This window comes from Sitodiplosis mosellana, unplaced genomic scaffold (assembly GCF_009176505.1).
Source record: "Sitodiplosis mosellana isolate CC-2019 unplaced genomic scaffold, AAFC_SMos_1.0 Smas_scaffold_1, whole genome shotgun sequence".
Lineage (NCBI taxonomy): Eukaryota > Metazoa > Arthropoda > Insecta > Diptera > Cecidomyiidae > Sitodiplosis > Sitodiplosis mosellana.
The window spans coordinates 16,154,799-16,177,532 of NW_022595244.1; the positions used below are offsets into that span (position 1 = coordinate 16,154,799).

At 38.0% G+C, this 22,734-nt stretch overlaps 1 protein-coding gene across 6 annotated transcripts; it reads right to left on the reverse strand.

Moving 5' to 3' along the window:
* Positions 1–123: 123 nt before the first annotated feature.
* LOC129571487 (spectrin beta chain) lies at positions 124–22,698 on the reverse strand. Of its 6 annotated transcripts, none has more exons than XM_055451300.1 (11): positions 22,388–22,694; positions 9,853–10,082; positions 4,480–9,702; positions 3,821–4,401; positions 3,567–3,687; positions 3,287–3,483; positions 3,024–3,195; positions 1,669–1,851; positions 884–981; positions 640–806; positions 124–483 (listed from the first exon to the last, which is right to left on the reverse strand). In XM_055451300.1, exons 2-11 carry the CDS (start codon positions 9,986–9,988, stop codon positions 294–296), a joined length of 7,068 nt encoding a protein of 2,355 aa, XP_055307275.1. In that variant the 5' UTR covers positions 9,989–10,082; positions 22,388–22,694; the 3' UTR covers positions 124–293. The 6 variants fall into 6 exon arrangements, with proteins under 6 accessions (XP_055307275.1, XP_055307288.1, XP_055307267.1 ...); XM_055451313.1 differs by lacking the exon at positions 1,669–1,851 and adding an exon at positions 2,559–2,606 and having other exon boundaries at positions 22,388–22,622; XM_055451292.1 differs by lacking the exon at positions 22,388–22,694 and adding an exon at positions 21,278–21,655.
* Positions 22,699–22,734: the final 36 nt, after the last annotated feature.

Consider the following 22,734-nt stretch of genomic DNA (forward strand, 5'->3'; position numbering starts at 1 on the left):
TAATTACGATCATCATGCCATATATGCAACAACAGTGTTTTGTATTTGGTCACTGTTTTTTCTTTTGGCTTTGTTAATTTTTTCTTCTTTTTATCCACAAATAAATCTAGTGACTCGTGAGAGTGTCGGTGTGTGATGTTTACTTTGACAAGCACATTGTGTTTTAATTTAATTTAGTATTTCTTCATTGTTTTGTTTAAAGAATTGTTTGCTTGTAGAAATAATGCAATATAGAAATGCAAAAGTGAAAATTGGCTGGTTTGCTTGGTTTCTTTTTTTTTAAATTGGGATATTTACTTTTTCTTCAGTGTAAAGAATGATTTCTTTTTGGTCTCATCTTTTTGCTGTGATGATGCGGGCAATGTCTGTGAACGGCTTTCGCTTCCCGATGCGGTTTGACATTGTGCCTTCAATGCGCTGACCCACTGCTGTAATTCGGCATCATCGTGCGCTTGTAACAAAAATTCGCTGCCATTGACAAACCTACGGAGAGGATATTTTAGTTAGGACAATTCATATCGAATGAATGATTTTCTCCTGATTTTTTTCAAATTCATTTTTTTTTAGAAAATCTTCTTTGAATTTAATTTCTGTATATAAAATCTTCAATAACAAAATCACATCAGACACCATACTCACTTTATTCTGAACACATGTTTTCGTTTCTTATAGTCATTGGCTACATCAACGCTTGCGCCATCCAATATTAACGGTAGTTCGCCGCGGAACGTTGCTTCTGGCAAAGCCTTTGATGCTTTCTGATCTTTGAAGAACGTTAACCGGGAGTTACGAGCCACAATATAAACCTGATTGAAACAATTTAAATTAAATTTTCGTCTCTTTCCAAAAAGAATAATCGAGTTTGTGGTAGTTTTGTACTTACCTTATCCCATGAACGGTTAGCTGCTTTCTTGGTCGTACTTTCCCAATCGTGTTTGCGAATTAAAACACCTTCAACGCCACTAGCATCACCTTGGGCACCTAATCGTTGCGTACAAATGCAATACGTTAGAAATCAAATCAACGTTAAATTTCAGAGCGTGGAAAAAAAGACTTAAATCTGCGCAAATGTAATAAAAAATTTAAAATCAAATTCGAAAAATATGTAATAAAAAAGCGGAATTATGGATTGGATAATTTCCACTTGAAAAATTGGAAGATTCATTGATAAAATGAGAATCGAAACTGTGTTTATTTTTTGTATTTATAGAGAAATGTTCCCCGTTTTTGGTTGGTGTTTTGTTCATAAAGCTGCAAAAAGAAACCTTAACGAAAAAAAAAAATTGGTTTTGATTGGGATATTGAAAATTGTTGGCGATAAACAGTGAAAATTAGGCGAATGCAACTTTGCATGCAATTAGATAAACGTCTACAGCCACTAGGGAATATGATTTGTTATTGAACATATCATGTATGAGTGATTCAATTGGAGTGAACTTATAAATATTCGACGTATTTTTGATTGAACCAATGTGTGAATGAGGTGTGTCAAATACAAGGCAATGAAGTCTTGTAGATCGTTTCCATACCATATCAGTATTTTATATTTTAAATATCTCTGTCCCCCAGAATAAAACATATTGCTATCTTTAAAAATGACGCAGAGTTTACGGTAGTAAATGTGGTTTGTTTGTTTGTTTGTTTGGTTGATGCTTTTGTTTGTGTTACCTTCTTCATCGTACTCAAGCTCAATGTTGCGTGAAGTGCCGCGTTTCCACCTGAAACTACGGAATGGACTTTTTGATCGTTCGCCAGAACGGCGGCCAATTTTCAATGAACCACCACTACCCGGTGTTCGTGAAGATGATCCCGATGCAAATGGAGTTGAACGTCTCGATTCGAATCCACCCTCTAATGATTTTTTTTATTTTGTGAATGTGTTTTGGTTGTTTGAAATGTTTTTTTTTTGTTCATTCAATCAATCGATAAAGGTGTAAATTTTTATCGTTTTTGAACATCAAGCAGAGATATTGGTGAATTTGCAAAAAGAACGTTTTCATTAGATGAAAAATTTATGGTCGATAATAATTTGTTGTTGTTGTTGGATGAATATATCAATGGATTATTCAATGAGTACTGACAGATCCCGTCAACCAATATGAATGAAATTAGTTTGACTAAATGTTATGCGTCTAGATTGAGTAAGATTTTATGTGCAATTGCACACATATAAAATGTGCACGTCGTTATTCTATAGGTGAATTATTATGTTTATGCCAAAAATGGAAGAACATTCCCATTATATTTGCTTAAAATTACTGTTTAACCCACACCAAACAATTTGTAAATGAGATCTTTATGAGTGAGATCAAAACACCATCAAATGGGAACACACAGTGAGATGTTTCGAACAAAAAACAGTGACAGACTGAGGAAATGAGAGAGAGGTAAAGAGCGAGACAAAGCAAAGATGAACCAAAGAACTCAAAAGCCATATTTTATGATCTAACAACTAAATTGCGAACGAATTCTCTATCTAGTGCCATTAAAAGAAGAAAAAAAACCGAAAGCGTTTGTTTTTGATTTTTTTTTTGTGAAAGTTTTCACCAAAAATATACCTTGAGAGCTAGGTCCTTCAGCCACGGGCGAAACAGTTGCAACCACAACTGTTCCATTTTTGTTTATGAATTTACGGTTAATTTTGAATTTTGATTAGACGCGAAGGAGTTTTTATTTATCGCGAAAATCGTTTGCAAATTTACAAGCGCGTAAATGATTTTCAATCGAGTATTTAAAAAGTGGGCAGCATGAAAATGAATTCCAATATACCAGTTAGTTTACCGTATTTACCAAAAAATTTAATTTTTAAATAAATTTGTTTTTTTTTTTCAATAAATGTCCTTAGAATTATTTGATTGTGAAATAAATGAATTGGAAATAACTTTGTGTTGTTTATGCGAAAGAGATAAAATGATTCGCCCTGAACCGATTTTGTTATTTCTATTTCAAAAGGCCAGCAGAGTGTGTGAATACAGAGAGAGAGAGAAAAGATGGGAAAATCGAATGAAATGCGATGAATTTACCTGCTTCACGAGTTGGTGATCCAGGAGCATCATGTAAATCTCTTGTCTCAGCCAAACGAGCAGCTTCGGCTTGTGCCTCAGCGGCTGCACGCTCCTCTTGCTCCTGTTGAAGTCGCTTACGTTCGGCCTCTTCAGCTGCATCTTGACGTCTCTTAATTTCCTTGAGCTCAAACTGAATGAAAAAAGATTTTTCAAACGTTTTTGACATGAAAATTTGCAAATGAATTTGATTGAATCAATCGAATGCAAGAGAAATGACTCACTGTAGTTAATCGGCGCAAAGCAATGAAACGTTCTTCTTGGGCAGCTGCTGATTTTTCGAATGCTTCATGTTTCTTGATCAAATTCTCTACCTCATCAATAGTATGACCCAGTTCGGATGACATAAGGTATGGCTCTTGGGCAATAAGCCATGCTTCTGCAACTGCAGCATCGCGTGCGAATTGATACACTTCCAAAACTGTTTGAAAAGGGAGAAAATGGTGGTAAATTTGGAGTGGCACGGAAAAAACAAAAAGTGAGTTTTAAAATGAGTTGATTTACTGAGTTGCAGATTTTCCCAGCGTTCATCCCATCGGTCGAGCAGTGCTGATCGGCTGCTGGTCAACTGAAGCAAGCGGTCTTTAATATCTGAAGATGCATAATGATTTCTGGCCAAAAGTTCCTAATAGGAAAAATTAAATTAAGTCAATAAGTTATTTAAAATCAGATAAATTCACAATTCTATGAAAGAAATGGAAATTTAATAATTTTTCCAACGATTTCGTCAACAAATTCCGAAATATTTTCATCTTTACCTTGCCAAGTGACAAGCAGGCCGAAAAATTGTCTTCTCTCGTATCGATTTCGGCTTTCAAACTTTGATGATTGTTCATTAGCAATTCAACGCCGGACACATCGCGTGGTTTCTCCGATGTGTTCATTTGGCGCACAACATCCTCCATCCAGAGCATGAGTGTACGCACCATGTTGAAGAATTTGAAGAGATCGCCCGTGTCGGATAGTTTTTGTTTGCGTGTTTCGCACATTCCTTGTAGATTGGCCCATGCTTGCAATACTTCTTGTTCGCGATTTGTGATTTCCTTGGCTTTGTCGCCGGCATAGGCGGCCTGCAATTTAATCGATTCCTCTTGAATCTGTTGCACTTGTGAGTAGAGTGTCAGCAAATCTTGAATGAAATTGTTGTGTTTGCGCTGCAATGCGGATACGGTGCCTGCATCACGGCCCAATTCATCGGAAACACCGTGTTGCTTCTCGAGAATACGGCCCAACACATCCTTGCAATCGTGGAAGAATTTATGCAATTCACGTGATGCAACGAGCATTTGTGAACGGGTGTCGATGAGCTCCAATAGATCTTGCCATGATTCGTTTAAGCCTGAAAATGAAATAAATCAAAACATTACGATTCAATTCCAAAAAGAGAAAGAAAAATGCCCAAAAAAAATACGCTTACCGTCTTTCCATTCGGCAATTGTGGCACTGTCTGAGTGGCCAGCATGAATGAGGTCATCGGCAACGCCGTTAGCACGAGCAACACGTTCGCCACCGACTGTAGCCGTATCCTTGGCAAACTCCTTGAATCGTTCCCACAACAAAGTGACATGATCGTAGTCTTGTCCCAGCTCTTGTGATGCAGCGACAAGTTCACGTTCTGCGATCCATTGTTCCAAATCTTCGACTTCACGGTTAAGCATGAACAGTTGCAAGGCTTCATCGAGACGAGCACGACGTTCGCCGGCCAAATCTTTTAAGCCAGCATACAATTTGTCCAATTGTGATTGTTTAACGGCCACGGAATCAGTGTATGGAATGCCATCGGCCGTTAGTTGACGGGCAGTTTCACCGAGTGTACGAATCGTTTCAGCATAGTCTTCAACGGATTGTTCCAAATTTTCGTGTTTTTTCATCAAATTTTGTGCGGTGATTTCGTCTTTGCCACGATCTTCGACCATCATGTACAGCTCTTGTTCGCTCATCCATGCCTCCGCTTCGGCCGCATCGAAGAAGTATTGTTGTACACGTTCCGATTGATCGAGTTTCTTGCGTCGTTCATCAACGGCATCTTTGAGTGCTTGCCACTTTCGGGTGAGCTCTGGGATGAGCTCAGCGAATTTCGGTGCATCTTCATGACCTTCGTCGATCAATTTCTGGCCATTATTGCAAATGGTGTTGATTAGTGGCTCGTGATTATCGATTTCGGTGGCCAATGTATGACTCTTCTTCTTGAGTACGTTAACATTGAACAATGAATTTCCGAATTCATCGGATTGCACCACCGGCAATTTCTCATCGATCCACAGTTTCTCATCTTCAACATCGCGTACGAATTGGAAGGCTTCCTTCTTCTTTTCCAATTGCTTTTGACGCTCCAACAATGGAGCCTTGATTTGCTCGAAACGTTGGGTAACGGCGGTCTTCTTCTGGATAATTGGCTCATGTTGTTCGGCTGGAATTGTTTTCTTCAAGAATTCGGTCTGTTTCTCCATTTCTTTCACTTGACGCGTCTTAATTTCCATTTGATGTTGAATTGTCTGTTGTTTTTGCATCAAAATGTTGACCGATGTCAAATCGTTGCCAGTGTCAGCAGAAATGATCTGTTTCTCCAAATCGGTAATGTACGAATCGATATCGTCACATGTTTGGTGAACCAATACTTCACGATTGGCATCGAACAATAGGGCGCCTTTGTCTTTTGTATTTTTCTCCAAGTCTTCAAATGATTTCGATAGATCTTTCAATTTTGGTTCGATGATTTCTTTGAATTCTGGTTTTTCGGTCATGAGCTCCTTGGCGGCTTGTTCAGCATCATGCAAACGTTGTTTGTTGGCCGCAATTTCGGCTTCGAATGCTTGATGGCGTGTCCATTTCGAGTGGATGGTCTTTGCGCTACGGTATGTCTCATCCTCGGAAATGATGTACTTCTCTTGTACCCATTCGGTGAGCTCTTCCAAATCTTGAAGGAATTCGTGCAATTTCACTTGATTCTTGAGTTTCTCATGTTGATCGTGGGCGCGTTCGCGATTCGAATCACGACGTTCGTTGACATTCTGGGCGCGTTTGTTAATCTTATCAGCGTCATAATGTTCCTTTTCAACCAAAGTGTCGGCCACTTGAACGATTTGATTGATCTTATCGTCGTTGGCTTCCATTGTGGTCATGAATGCTTCGTGGCGTTTCAATTGATTTTCAGCTTGTTCCAAATTGACCGGAGTATCATCTTTGCTGAGGAAGTGCTCTTGTTGGCTCAACAAAACTTCAGCCTGACGAGCGTCACGGTTGAATAATTGCGCATCCAAACTTTGTGACAACAACACTTGGCGATTTTCCCACATTTGTTGCAACTCTTCCCATCCATCTTTCAATGCCTTTAAACGTTCACGCAAGAACATGTACTGTGGATCTTCGTTTTGTGTTGGATCCGATGTCAAACGTTCACCGTATTCCATCATATTCTTGTAGTCATCGGTGTAATTGTCGATCTCTTCACGAATGCTCTGGTGTTGATTGAGCAGTTTCTCGGCTTCGGGCAATGAATCTGGTGGATCTTCGGATGCAACATCGGTTTGTGTCTTGGTCAACCAGGCTTGGAAGTGATCCAAGTCACGCAAGAAACGATGCAAATCGCCAGCTTCCTCGAGTTTCGAGTCACGATCCTTCAGCATTTGTGTCAATTGTTCCCAAATTAATGTAATTTGTGCGATACGTTCACGAATCACAGCTGCCTCTTCTGGATGTTCGCCCTCAATGGCATCGGCTTCCTTCTCCAATGCGGTGAGTTTGGCTTGAATGGCGGCCAAATCGCGTTCCATACCACTCAAACGACGTTGCAATGTCATCACACCGGTCAAATCCATTTGAAGGTTATCGGTTTCATTGAGAATACGTTTCTTGTCTTCAATCCATGAAATGGTTTCACGGCATTCGATGTAGAATGTTTGCACGCCATGGGCTGAATTGAGTTGATCGCGTTTAGCATCGGCCTTGTCACGCAAACGAGACCATTCTTCGTTCAAATGCTTCTGTCTTTCGGTGATTTGCTCCGAATTTGGATGATCAACGCTGCTGAATTGGTTCAACAATTGATGGGCCAATTGATTGACAACGGCCACACGAGATGCATTCGCATTCATTTCCTTGTCGAAACCATCGTAACGATGCTTCAAGATTTCAACATCTTCAATATCTTTGCCTGGTGACATTGTGTCCAACATCTTCTCCTTTTCGCCGATCCATTGCTCGACGCCATCGGCTTCTGACATCAGTTTGTACAAACTCAAAGCGTCCAACAAACGAAGCTTACGCAATTTCGATAATTCCATAAGTTGCTTGTAGCGTTCATCGATCGAGGTGAGACGTACCGATACATTGCGTTGTTCATCATCGGTGAGTGTGAGCCCTTCGGCTTGTAAGTGTAATTGGTCGATGGTTTCAGCGTAGTTCTTGAGTTCATCGGCAACATCTTTGTGTTTCTTAAGCAATGAATGGGCATGCGATTCATCTTTGCCAACATCTTCGGACGACACGAGACGCAATTCATCCAACATCCATTGATCGATATCATCGGCATCGGCGAACAATTGGAAGTAGCCAACGGCATTTTCCAAACGCTGACGACGGTATTTTGTCAAATCGAGCAAATGATTCCACATTGCCAAAATTTCCTTGAGACGCTCCTTGATGCGTTCAGAACCAAAGTGACCTTCGCTGATGAGCTCGTCGCCAACCCGGGCAACCGATTGCAATTGTGCATCATGCGATTGAATCTCCGACTCGAGAGCCTTGTGTTTTGACAACAGCAAATTGATGGTGGTCAAATCATGACCAATATCTTCGGTCGATACGATCTGCTCTTTCTCCTTGATCCAATTTTCCTCATCGGCTGTATCCCAATAGAATTGCCACAATTTACGACTTTCTTCGAGTCGTGAACGACGTTCGACGGCCAAACGCACCAATTCAGCGTAAGCATCTTCCAATTGTTGAACACGATCAACAATGATCGCCACATCGCATGGTTTATAACCGTCAGCATCATCGCCAAGGAATCGTTGTGAATTCTGAACCACGCTCTTTACGCGTTCGCCCAATACGTTGATGTCGGCTTCAACCAAAGCATGTTTCTGCAACAAATCTTCGACACCCATCAAATGTCGGCCATAGTCATCGGTCAGCAAACGTTGCTTGATATCCTCCATGTTGTCCAAAATGTAGAGCATCTCTTGGAAATTCTGTTGCAATTGAAGCGATAATTCTAAGCGTGATCGGCGTGCACGAAGCAATTCCAGCAAGTAGTTCCACAAACGGAGTACGTTGTCTTTGCGTGCTGCAATTCGTTCAATGTCATGATAGCGTTCCGATTCCAATTCATCGGACACAGCAACAACGGCTTGAACACGTTCTTCGTATGCAAAGATATCGGTTTCGATGGCTTCATGCTTCTTAGCGGCTGCCTCAACAGCGGCCAAATCAAAACCAAAGTTGTCTTGGCTAACAAGTCGTTGATTCTCCGATAACCAAGTCTCTCGCATCGATGCTTTACGATTGAAACGGGCAGCAAGTTGTTCGAGTTTCTCTTGACGGATCAACTCTTCGCGCAGTGCCAATTCACGTTCATGTTCGGCCTTCTCCAGGCGTTCCCATGCTTTATTGATGTCAGAAATCATTCGACCTTCTTTCGGTGTGTACGGTTTCTGATTGTTGGCTCGCATTTTCGATTGCAAAGTGAACAGCAACACTTCCAAGTTGCCCTTTTCAACGAATTTCGGTGGTTTTTCAACTGTACGATAGTTTGCAAACTGTGATAGCTGTTGTTGCACTCCACTCAATGAGTTGGCAAATTCACGATCACCCAACGAAACAATCGTTGTTTCGATCCAGTTCAACAAATCGCTGGTAAAGCTCTCATAATCGTTGATCATTTTATCGTTCTCCATGGCGATGCCAACCACTTTACCGATACGTTTGCCCTGCACAGTCTCTTGCTTCAATTTGCTGAAGTAGTGATAGTAGGTGACAACATACGTGATGATCGATTTCTCATCGGGATGTTCAACGAACACATCTTCAGCGTCAAGCAATTTAGTCAAGCCCAATTTGTCTTCGGCCACGTCGAATGCATTGTTCAAATTGTGAATTGGATTGTTTTTCGTCAATTTTTCGAATTGAATCAAATCGGGTCGATGCTTGTGAATAATTGCATTGAATGCTAATCCATCACGCCATGATGTGGTGAAATTGCGCACATTCACATTTTGATAACCGGCCGTTTTCATTTGACACCACAGCAACAGGGCGTCTTTAGCTGATTTGGTTTCTTTGTTATCAACCTCTTCGATGGTGATATCTTGGATTTGGAATCGCAGGATAATGGTCCAAATGAGACCTAAATTCAAACTCGCATTGCCATCGACGATATCATGCGAACCGATATTCTCTAAATGGACACGCTGCTCGCGCAAAAATTGCAATGCTTTATCTACATTTTCCAAACAATGTATACGCATTTTGCCTTTTGTCGGTTTCGGAAGACGTTCACCAGATAACACTTCCAGCAATTTGATCAAATGTTTACCGTCTCGCATATCAACGTACAAATCTCCAATGCGTGCATTCACACGTACCAAATGCGAATTCACCCATTTTGTGAAGGTTTTCTTTTGTACTGTCTCACGTTCCTCTGTATGGTGGGGGCGATTGGATGAGAATAGAAAATGAGTTAGAAAAACGGATAGATGAGTATTTTCAACTAATGTGATAACGCAGTAATCGATAGAAAGTAAAAAAAACATATAATAGGTATATTTATGGGTATATCATTTTAATTTACCTGCCAACGCCTTAATACGCGATCGTTCGAAAAGACGTGAACTTGAGTTGCCACCATCGTATTCGTATTCATCAATATATTCGCTGCCGGGTCCCTGACTCGGATCCCAACGCACTACAGATATATCGGTCGTCATTTTGTCGGTTTGGTTTCAGTATCTATGCTTGTTTTTTTTTTGGTTAAAAATCCAATTCGTGTATTAGTTCATAGGCAGTTTTTGTTACTGCAGTCTGAAATGAGAACAAAAAAAAATGAACGAATTAGTTTTTTGTTGCTGAACCGGAAATTAATACATTGTCAACATTTCCGATGACAAGCGCGAAAAACATCAAATCAATGTCTTTCTGTCGTTTGGTGAACTAAATACCCTTGTCGTGGAAGCACATACACACATACTCGACAAGCTGGCTGATAGAAAAGTTTTACATAAAATCAATACTAGCACGCAACAAAACTCAATAACCCTTTTTTGCCAACGTTTTCTTTGCTGAACCACATTCGGTCGTCGCATTCGCTTGGCGCCGCAGCACCAGCTCTTTCTATTGATTTTGACTCGGTAACAATTCGTTCGTATATTTGTTTGCCATTGTGATACATCTTCAGTTGTTCAATTTTGCTTCATTTTCAAATTCTTATCGCATGGAAACAATCTGCATATATTCAAATTGTGTCACACACAGAGCCACACACACATACACATCAAACATGACAATGAATATATATGTTTTGTGTGCACTGAATTTAATAAAACATTCCGGATTGTAGGTGGGATTCTATTTGCTCGGTGAAGCATTTCAAAATAACTGTTTAGATTAAAGGTCACAGTTAATTGAAATTTAGATAGATAAAGAGAATGAGAGAGAGAGATCGAACAAAAGGGACAGATTGATGAATTTCGATCAAACAGAATCAGGGTTGACAAAATTGCGATGCAAAGCTTTGATTCGCCGTTAGACAAAAAAAAACATGAACATCGATGATTTCGAGTTTCACACAACGATCTTGAAAATTGAATCGTTTTGTTTTTTTTTCAACTCTCCACATTCGAAGAACAACAGAACAGTGAAAATAACAAGAGAACACATTTGAATTGATCTGAAAATAGCTACACAAAAATAAACCAAATGTGAAATGTCGCCGCTTCTCTCTCTCTCTCGCTCTTTCTCTGATTAGTTGGAATGTTTTCTTCCTCACGTATTTTTCACTATACATTCGGTTACATATAGCTGCATCTTAACGAAGTTAACTAAACAACGATAAACAAGCAATAAAGAAACGTGAGTCAACTAGCTCTAAAAATCGATGCTTGTGTGCGAGAGCAGCTAGTTTTCACATCAACCTACCATAATCAGTAGAGTTTTTTCTGCTGAGCGAATGAAAAAAATAAACATGACTTCACTGCATTGTTACTTATATTCCTGTAAATTGCATACAAAATCAGCGGCAACTGAGCAATTAATCAAAAGAATACGTATGACATTGCCCGTGTCTGATGATATTCATGTATCGATTGTTCATTTCGCAGATAAAATTGAAGGTCTTCGCCGTTGGTTTGTCACGAACAACGACTGAAAATCACTTACATAACTCATTTTTATCTCGAAAAGTCTATACTCTTGCGCTTTATTATCTCGGTATTTATTTGAAAGCAGGTTGTAAAATAATTGTCACACACCTATTCATTCGTGTGTTTGATAACACATTCTTTATGATGACGCTTTGAAGCATATCAGACTGAAGCGTTTTTTTTTTAACGAAAAAACAATTTTTTGACACTCCGCTACCGGTGAGATGCCATACATGCATGATTCATTCACTTTAAAATGGAAAGTGATCGAAATCGAATTCAACGGCACAAAGACGAATGACCGTTTCAATTGGCCTATCAATTAGTCAATTACTGCATAGAATGCACGAATCTATTCGACCGAAGTGAGTTGATATCGTCAATTTGCCGGCGAGAAATTGTTTCACTTTGTAATTGCCTATTTAAAGAGATTGTAATTGAAGTTCGGTAGTAGCTCCATTTGCCTGGTCGCCATACACATGACCCCTGAAGTGATTGTGATTCGCTCTTGAACAATTTTGCCCCTTTTTTTTAGCAGAATGGTGTGAAGCTATTAGCGGTAAATTAGGCGGAGAAACCGTCAATTTACTCTCTCTCACTCAATTATTGAGCTGTAACCAGTGATAGAAAACAGAATTGCATAATTTTACGATGTGAGCCAGCAAAATGTGAATAAATAGTGATCTTCATAATTGGCGCCTGTTGATTACTTCAATTTTCCCGTTCATTGCATCCGATGAGTGCTGCATTCATCGATTATTTACATCAATTTTTCATTTCACAAAAAGACTAACATTTTGATGGCTTGAAGTATGCAAATTACGAGTCAATTTTCATTGCTGCATTCGCTGCACTTGTTTTTACAGTTATAATCGCAAACGAAATTATTTTTAAGAGGAAATTATTTGAATAATAAAACAGCAAAGTTGATTTGAGTGTAGAAAAAAAAGGTGCAAGATAAAGCAACAATTTTATTCGATAGATTCGTGACGGTTCGTTCCTCTTTCGACGCTTGACTTGCATAAAAATAGATCAATTGAATTTCCGGCTGACGCAGCCACATTCGAACAACGAAATGCCATGAAAGACGGGAAAAATGCATCAACCGAGTAAAATAAACACGAGAATCTGGCGTAAACAAAAAATTTGAAGTCGGAAAGTGCTAACACAATCAAAATGAATTTAATTATGATGCCGAGAAAGATTTCAACATTCAAATAGAGAGAAAAAAAAAGAAATTTTTTCCACGAAGACGAATAGGTCAACATATTCATGATGAAGAGTGTGCAACAATGTTCGATTCGCTTCGCTCTCTAAAGTAATAAGCCAACCAAAACCAAAAGTGATGCTCTCATCAGCGCCAGAGTTGCATTCGTTCGATGCATTTATCGCGTACCACCGCGCGATGCATCGCTCAAACAATCAGCTTAAGAAAATTGCATATTTTATAAACAACATGAAAAAAAGCAGAAAATATTAAAACAAAAGCGTACGTTTGCGGTATAAAAAGATTTATGAATGGAGGAGCCACAAATAATTCTTTCGAATAATATTGATGCGATGGGCGTTGTCTGCAAGTCGAAAGCGGTTGAACAATTGTTCACAATTGATACATCAACAATTTCAATGGAAACGATTAAGTGGATGCTTACGTTGAAGAATGTGGAAGAACAGCAGAAAAAAAGCGACGTCTAGATAATGAATTATTATCGCATTTCACATTTTATCATCGGATCAAAAGTGCATTTTCTTCTTTGCTTGCTTTCGTTTGTATTCGATCATTCCAATGGCCACACCAAACCGAGCAGAAAGGAACAGAACAGAATAGAACGAAGGCAGCCGCATAAAATCTATATTTAAATAATGACTGAATTCTTGGGTGCCGCGACACACACATACACACACAAACGCACAACCAGATATGATAAAGTTGTTTGACCATTTACACAATGAGCTCATAAACAGCGAGAGCGTGATGTTTGTTTTAACTGAGCTAGTAAATCGATGCAGTTTTTGATTTGAAAAATTAAAACAGAAACAGTACAGGTTCAAGCACTTGCTGCACTTAAACGCGGCTTGGAAGAGAGAGAGAGAGAGAGAGAGAGAGAGAGAGAGAGAGAGAGAGAAAAGAAGGCGAGAAGGAGAGCTCGAAAGCATTTTATTTACTTGGAATCGGTATTGTAAACATGTTGGTCGCAAACATACACACATTTAATCAATTACTATAATGGGAATAAAATGTGATAGTTACGAGTCGTCTTTCTATCGGCTTTCTCGGCTTATCACCTACATAATCGTTGAGGAATACTGTGTGTTTCAAGCAATTTGTTTTGATTTTCAAATGGGAAATAAACATGAGAGTCAATCACCTGTTTCCAATTCAGACAAAATCTCTCAACACGTTCATTAGAGGCGCGTATAAAATTCATTAAATGCACTCAAGTGACAATTTCGATGTGGATTTTAACAAAAAGAATTTGAACGGCTTGCGACTCAACACAATTTCTACCATGGAACGACCGTTTTGACAATCTAATCGAATGATTAATATTCGAAAATTGAACATATTGTTATGGCTCAAATATGCAAATTATCCAGATTTTGGTTGGTAAAAGTAAACATAAACAGAACCGAAGAAAAAAATCATCATCATCGTTGAATACGTAATGAATTTTGACAAAATGATGCTTCGACCTACACAAGTGTATGGTTTCAAATGATGAGGTGCTCTGTATACGTATTGTGTGTTGAATATATACGCATATAGTCAAATAGTTGCGCAAGCTTATTGACCATCTTATTCACGCACACAAACACTCACTTGTAGTACTACACACTCCAGGTTTTTGTACGTGGAATTTTCGCTCAATCACTTACACTCACACAACTTTTGGTATGTTCCGAAAGAAAAAAATTCAATAACAATAGCCAACCAATGTGAATCGAAACAAACGGCAAGGAGCGAAATATATTCGGCATTGTCATTGAGAATGAGTGAGATAATCAATTTTGAGTGGAATGATGTCATAGTCCATATGAAAACCATTTCGGATTGACGGCATCAACAATGTAATAAAAAAAACGCAACTCGATACTCATTTTGATGATCAATATTTGGCGCCTCGCAATCACAATGACAGCAAATCGAAATCGCGTAAACAATCCAGTCCAGCAGGACGGGCTGAAGACTTGGCAAAACGATTTGTTTAAGGTGTGTGTGTATCGTATTAATAGACATTCAAATGATGCACCGCCATGATTAATTGGGCTGGCGTCAACAGAACTGCCTTGGTTAAACGATATCCCATCCCAAGCCGAAGACAATATTGTGGAAAAGCGTTACAGCTCAATAAAAAAATATAAAGTAGGTCAAAGCAACGATGGAAATATCATTTACAGTCGACATAAAACTATTATATGAATTTTTCAAAAGAGAGCACAACATGCTGTGACCTAAGACAAAACGAAACATTATCAATTGATTCCCTGCTCTAGCTTAGACATTTGAATTTTTATAGTGCTGTCGTAAAACCGAGTTTGATTTATCACTTGTTTTATTGTCGCCTCGTTTCCCCCAATATCTTGGTCTCTCTAATGAGATTCCGTGACTGTTTCCAGGTTTTGCTACAAACACTGAACACTCTAAATGCTTCATTTAATCATGCCCTTACTTCATGGCTAATTTTCTGTGCAGTTTTTGTGATGTTTTTTTTTCTCCTATTTTTCCTGTTTGGCATGAACCTGTAAACCTCAGGTATGCTGTGACGAGAAAAAATAGTAGTCTGTTGAATAATTGAACGAATTCTAAGCCACTCTTCCAGAGCGCTTTTTTTTGTCTTGGTTTTTGATGATGGTTTTGCTGCTACTTGTGGTAAAATGAAACATCATTTCATGAACACACGAAGCGGAACAAATCCAAATAGTAGCTTGTGATTTGGAGTGTCTTTTTTTCTTTCTCTCTCTTGCTTCTCCTTCGATTCAATGTTTCTCGATTGCTGTAATTGTATTACCGTGGTCTGTTTCTAACAGCGGAATTACGTGATGTAATACAAATCGAACAGTTTTGCTGCAGTACGTTTGCTGTGTCGCTGACTGCCAAGCAATGGTAATAAGCACATAGCGAACAAAAAAAATAGATATCGTTGAATGGAAAAGAAAAAAAAACACAACCAAATTGTGAAGTACTTCTGGTTTCGTGTTGGTACAGCAATTCATACAACATTGTATGTTTTTTTATTCCTTTTTCGTCTATTGTTCTCATTGTTATTTTGACAACACGGTTGTATTGGTGTGAGCGCGGTTTGTTTGTGTGAAAAATATCATTTTGAAGAGTGTATAAATATCGTTGATGCGTGTCATACCGTAGTTTCAAAGCTGATTCGTGTATCGGTCGGTCGATACGTTTGACTGTAACTGAAAATCGAATTTTTTGGGGTCGCAGTGGCGACAATCAATCAATAAAAGACGTTTGAAGAATTTGGATGCAAAATTATTGATAATTATCAAATACACCGAACTTGACCCGCCACATTCAATCCACTTCATACGTATCAACGCATAAAACTCGAGAGGCAGAGTCGTTAAAATGTTTACAGCTCAAGTAAAAAATATGCTATTTTGATTATTATTATTGTAGCGGTCAAACGAACACTGCTTGAATACGATTTTCAAAATGGAATATGAATAGTTGATTTGAACGGGCTCGGGCTCTGTGTGTATGTATGCGTGCGTATTGATGAAGTGAGTGCGTGTGCTGTTGCATAAATAACACCGTCACTCACAGCAGTGGAATAAAAAACGACGACGACGACGAAAAAGAAACACACAATTCACCGAAATCTACATTTGAAGCCATTAATTTTCGTTTCGTGTGGTTTTCATTTAGTTCTGGGCGTGGAACACGGCACAACTGTTCGAGATACAAATAATTGTGTTAGTAAAGCCTTATGCGATGACAGTGTTTTAAGTGTGACTGACACATAGCAGATAGAGTTCTGACTTTATTTTTTTGACTCTTTGCCGTATTTTTTTTTTCGTACGTTTGTCTCTTTTCATTCAACTAATTCGGTATCAAATGTCGCACACTGCAGCTGACTTGGGGTTGCCGAGAATGTGCAATCGATAGATTGTCGACAAACCGATGGGAATAGAGACGAAAAAAAAAAAATATAATAAAAACGAAAATGTGCATGTTTGTTTCATTGATGATTGCATCATCATCTTCATCAATGCCCATAATTCAATGCGCTCGCATTCGCAAATTAGCAAATGTAATTATGAATTTAAATTTAGATTCAGTCAATGTCGGTTATTGTGATTTCAACACGTATATCGCGTGTCCAGATCCATTCGTACATACACACACGAGATAGCGAGAAAAAAATCATTCACAAACTAACCAACCAACCGACCGACCGACAGACCGCCGAGAGTCTTTTTAGTGTCAAGAAAATCAGCATTAAAGCACACACAGAAAATCAATAAAAGATCTGTTTTTTTCCTTCCTTTTTGGTCGATAAATGGGCCACTGCGATGGCGTACGAGCAGAGACATATACCGTTGAGGATTCACCTAAGGAAATTTCATTTTGTCGCATTCGAATTGTGGCCGTATAAATTCAACATTAACAAATGGTCAACTAAATTCATAAATAAACCCTTTTTTTGTAAAAGAAAATATCAAGTGTTTTTTTTTCTCTCCAATTTTAATGTGGCAGTGGCACCGGACGAAAGCCAATGAAATTGTGTAACCGTGTAATGCAAACTGTTTTTTTTTCTTCTGAAACAGCAGAGAAACAGCAACAAATCAACGAATGAAACGGAAAATGAAGAAAATCCCCAAGAAGCGAACATTTTTGCACGAAATTACAAGAAAATGGAATAATCATCGTTCCATGGCTAAAATCGATACAACTTAACATTGCACGAGATCGAAAATAGCAAACAAAATATTTTTCGTCTTCTTCTCTTCTATTCGATAGGCTGCTTGTGTTTGCTTGATTCGTCTTTACGGTATTGGGCACAAGTTGCAAACCATATTTACTTCATAAACTTGCGAATTCTAGCATTGACTCTGCGAACAACAACAAAAACATCAAATGTGGTCTGAATTCGTGTATGTGAAGTTCTTTTCACAGTTCGAGAAAAGGTTTTTGGTTTTTTTTGTCATTCCGAATTCTCTCGCTCATTGATTGTTTTGTTACTGTTTCAATGTCATACAAGAACTGTCATATTGTCATTAGCAACATAATATTCAAACAAGTTAAATTGCTTTTCAGAGTTGATTGTAATGAAGATTGTCAGAGTAGGTAGAATAACAAAATTGGTGTCTAAATGTGGGGAGAATAACATTTACATAAATATTTTTGGTTCATTTGAATAGATCGGTCATGTGGATATTGCAACCTCAATCGTCATCCGAGTGTAAAATTGGACAACGGTGGGCATTTTATTGGCTTTCTTTTCTATCGCACCATTTATATCTGCGGTAAAAGTACTTTTCAAATCAGATTTCTTCGCCCAGCAAAAAATAGTAAAGTGGAAAACAGCCAAATGCCCCGGAATTGACGTAATACATTTAAAAATGTTTCATTAAAACTTGATAACGATTCCTTGATTCCTTTCTTTCGGCGAAAAAAAAGCATGCCTAAGCTTATTGGTGAATATCTGTGGCATTTCGTATTCCAAAAGCGTTCTCGTTATGTCACCAGAAAAAGTAATGAGTAGAAAAAAGCACAGCAACTACACACATTTTCTATGCCATCCCGTTGCTGAAGTACGGGAAATAAAACGCATGCCAAGAATAGTAAAGCAATAAATACTAATTGCCCGACCAAACTAACGCGCGGAAAGAAAAAAGAGAATGACTGAGCGAGTGTGTATTCGCGCGACACAATCGTCGTCGACGATAGTATGAAAACACAAAAAGAAAAAAAGATGAGAGAGAGAGAGAGAGCGCGTAAAAAGAAAACATGAACAAAAACATAGAATGTAAGTGAAGTCTTTTTATTCTTGGTAAGCGAACATGAACTCAAAATTATGTTCGCCGCATTGTTTTAGCGTCTGTACACGCCGCACTTTCTACCAAAAAGAAAGAAGCGAATGAACGACAGAGCTGTTGAGTTGAGAACGTGCATAAGTCTTTACAACATTGTGGATATATGTATGTATATATAGAGACCCTTTTGAGTACTTTTACCATTGCGTCGAGAGAGTGAACGATGAAGATAGTTCGTGGTTTGGCTGCTTTGAACTGTTGAACGAATGAGAACATAGCAAGCTTGAACAACGTACGTATGCGATACAATATAACAAATGCCATGCCTAGAATGAAGTAATACTGCATCGAATCTGGTGAAATGGTAATGTATGTATACTATGTACAGTATACGTTTATTCAAAAACTCCTCTCTCGCGCGCGCTGTTCGTGTGAACGGTATTTTTCGATTCGTTTGGTACGCATATATTGCGCAAGCGTCGCGACTACCATATTCCGACTGTATGGCAACATCATATCAAACATATATATATATATATTGTACACATGATATAAATTTAGACATGGATTTTATTTTAATAAATCGAATTTGTTTTTTTTTTCTCATTGCTCTTCCTCAATCTCTTGATTTGTGCTCTGAACAGATTTGTAGACGAACGAAAATAGAAATCTTTAGAAAAAGAGATTTGCTCTATTGACATGGAAGCGAAATGAATACAATTTTTTTTTGGTGAAGTAGAACGGATGTTTTAGCATGTCCGAAATGTGTATCATTTTCGCATAAAATCAATTGCAGATGCTAATTGGCTCAGGTTTGCACTATTTCACCGCAATATTTGACATTGAATCGAAATTTTCGGTGGGCCAAACAGTTGTTTGTCTTCTTCTTCTTCCTTTCCATTTTCACTTTCGATCTACTTAATTTGAAGCAGCAAGTACACTTTTTCTCTCCTCTCGCGTTGCAAACACATTTCATGAATGGCTTTTATTCAAACAAATAACTTTTTTTTCTGATTACATATGATGACTGCTTATTAGAACCACATACTCGCGAATAGCGATGACCTAATCGCTAAATTTTATTTTTTTCATTGCTTGAGGGTGAAAAAACGAGATGGATGTATTCACAATAGATTCAAATGTTAGCGATAAAAACGCGATTTCCAATTGAAACTTCCTCCTGAATATTTAGATCAATTATATGCCTCAATACCGTTCTTTTTGCTTGTTAATAAGTCTACACACATGGTACTACATACTTTTTTTCGATTTCACTCCATATTCGTGTGCGGTTCTTATGTGTTCGCGAGAGAAGAAAAAACAAAACCACATACACACAAATGAGATATTCAACGTTCAATTGATCTGATTCCGTTTATTGATCGCCGCAAAAGTAATCAAACACTTATGCCGCTGGATTGGGCCATGAGAGCAGTGAGAAATCAATCATTTTTCAATTTGCGTAAATTAATTGAGCCATAAATTTTACGCAATGAGAATAAACCATTTTCAAGTGATTCGATTATGAACAATCAACTGGCTGTAGCTTAGCATATATTGACGATTTATTTTTGGACATTGTTTCGCGCGATGTTGATTCGATGTATGCTATGTGTTCTTTGGCACCGAATGGCTTAGCATGGATTTTAGTCTTTCATTTAGATTTTTGCACGTGATACGAACAATGAAAGCCGCCAATTTTGGATGGAAATACTCGTAAATCGTTGATTAGATCGAGCTATTTGTGGAAAGAGAGTGCGGCACACCTAAACACAATGGCACGTCAGCAATTTTAATTGTACGGAAAGTGAATTAGATAATCAGTATAGAGAAGTTTGAACAGGAGACGTCAACGACGGCCGTTTTGAGTAAATCATATCGCCAGTTGACGATAAAGTACATATTTTTCGTTCTCATTTTCAAGTGAACTAATTGATTACCAAGGCTGTCCAATTATTTATTTATCTTATCGGAATTAAGATTACCGCCGTAGCATGAAACGTAAAGGTTTTAATGAAGCTTCAGACCGTTTCTGTACAATTGATTTTCTTGAATTCGTTGTCTCTCAAAGTACTCATTTTATTGATTTTTCTTTCGCTTCTGTTTTTTTTTACTCGATTATCTCCAAATCAAAAGCATATTTACTAGCTTCAACATGACATTCAGTACGATTGGTGGTTTGTCCATGAAAATTGTATGAAGCTTCCAATTGGAATCGAATTAAAAACATCGCATAATGCTCATGTGAATTAAATCACCGAATCATATTGGATTATGATGTGAGCAGATTTCTGTGTTGCGAGAGAGCGAACGAGTGAAGTCACAGCGTATTAGCCGCCATTGTTGGTTTTTGGTTAGAATACACCACAGGAATAGAGGAAAAAACACACGCACACCAGTTCAACGGGAAGAACCTTCAACGATGAACTATACAGAAAAATCCAGCATACACAAAATAAAACACGCACCATTCGTACAGTTTCCGTACACATTCACTCGCTCCTATGTATACACACACACACATACACTCACACAATCACGCACATCGGTCGACGAAACATTAAATTTTTCTTTGGTACGTAACACAACCAATTTTTCTCGATGGCATTTGGTGTTTTCCAGCCAACTTTGATGTTAATTTTAAACTATTTGATTTTATGTTTAATATTTGATTTGTTTTTTCCTCTTGTATCCATGTATAGAGTCTTGTCTAGCACCATATTCGTGATGAAAACGGCACGATTTCCATTAACTGGTTTATTTTTATTCAATTGATACAGCCTTTTTGTATCAACTTTTTTTTTCTTCTTCTCCTTTTTTAGTCCAAATTTAGAAAGAAAAATATATTTTCCGTATGCTCACCGTGTGGTTGCGTTTGGTCGCCACACACTGTACACAAAAATCACAATATCTCAATTTCTTGAATCTTCTCTTCGTACCGAAACTCTCTCACTAATTCGGTTGACAAATCCAAATTTTCTCTTCCTTTTTTTCGTATTCCAATTTGATCTGTGCACTAACAAAAAGTAACCAATTTTTTTTCGGCGGAATTATTTTATAGTTTTTTTTTTAAACGGTTTGTATATTGGTCTTAAAACTTCACATACTAATTTAGTTTTTTTTTCTGTTAAAATAAAATACAACACCGAAAAATTCTACGCCCGTTCGTGATCGAGTACTCAGTATTATTGGAAGAGTAGAAAAAAATGTCGTCACTACATGGCAGCGATTTGAGAATTTCACTCAATAATGTGTACGCTTGCGTCTGTGACGACCAACACAACCAATGGCAAAACATAATTGATCTAACTGTTTGCTTGAATCCTCCGTGTGAAATGTTTGTTTGTATTGGGTGCGTATGTGTGTGTGTTGAGAAAAACACTCAAAATATACCCACATATATCTCAAGCAACATCAATGAAGATGAAGACGAAGAAGAAGGGCAACAATCACTCAACATTTGCTGAGTACAAAATGTTACATTCAAAAATAATTTCCCATAGGAAAGTAATAAATTGTCGGCAAATTTTGAATTTCCCGATTACCTAAACAATTCATGGATTTTTATGCCACAAATGCCACCATTTCCCATATTTTCGAGCATTGACAGTGGATTTTCTGCAACAGTGAACCAGTCAAAGGCAATATTATGTTACCCAAAATGATGTCATTCTTTTTTTGTCTTTCTCCAATTCCAAATGAAATATGGTCAACATTGCCGATAGATTCACATACACGAAATGGCAATGCGATTGTGTGTGTGGAAAAAAAAAGTTATGTTGACATAGTTCTATCTCCTTTCGACATTTGCCGCTCTAAAGCGGTATGGGTGCGGTTTCGTTTTTGCATTCACACTTCCACCATCATAAACACACACACATTTCACACAGTCGAAGAAGAAATTTTTTTTTCGCATCTTACCGAAAATTATTCTTCGACCCAAAATGAAATGAAATAATAAACACCAGTTACCATTAAAAAATATTAGCTGACTTCTTTTTAGCGGCTTCTACCCAATTCTTTCTCTCACTAGATTTTTTCCTATTGATTTTTAACTTCACTTTTTGATTTATTCAGTTTCTTTTCGATTCGTTCTTTTTTTTCTTCTTCAAATTTTCTCTTCTATGTACAGTTCTTCTTCGATGACACACAGGGAGCTCATACGGCTCACTTGACAAAACACACACACAATACTGAACCGAATTCGATATTCTCCGTCTTTTCAGCCACAGAAACGGTGTATTATTACATTCATTTGTATAAATGTCATGCAATGTCTATCTATTTGTTGTCTCATTCGCACACATCAATAAATACCG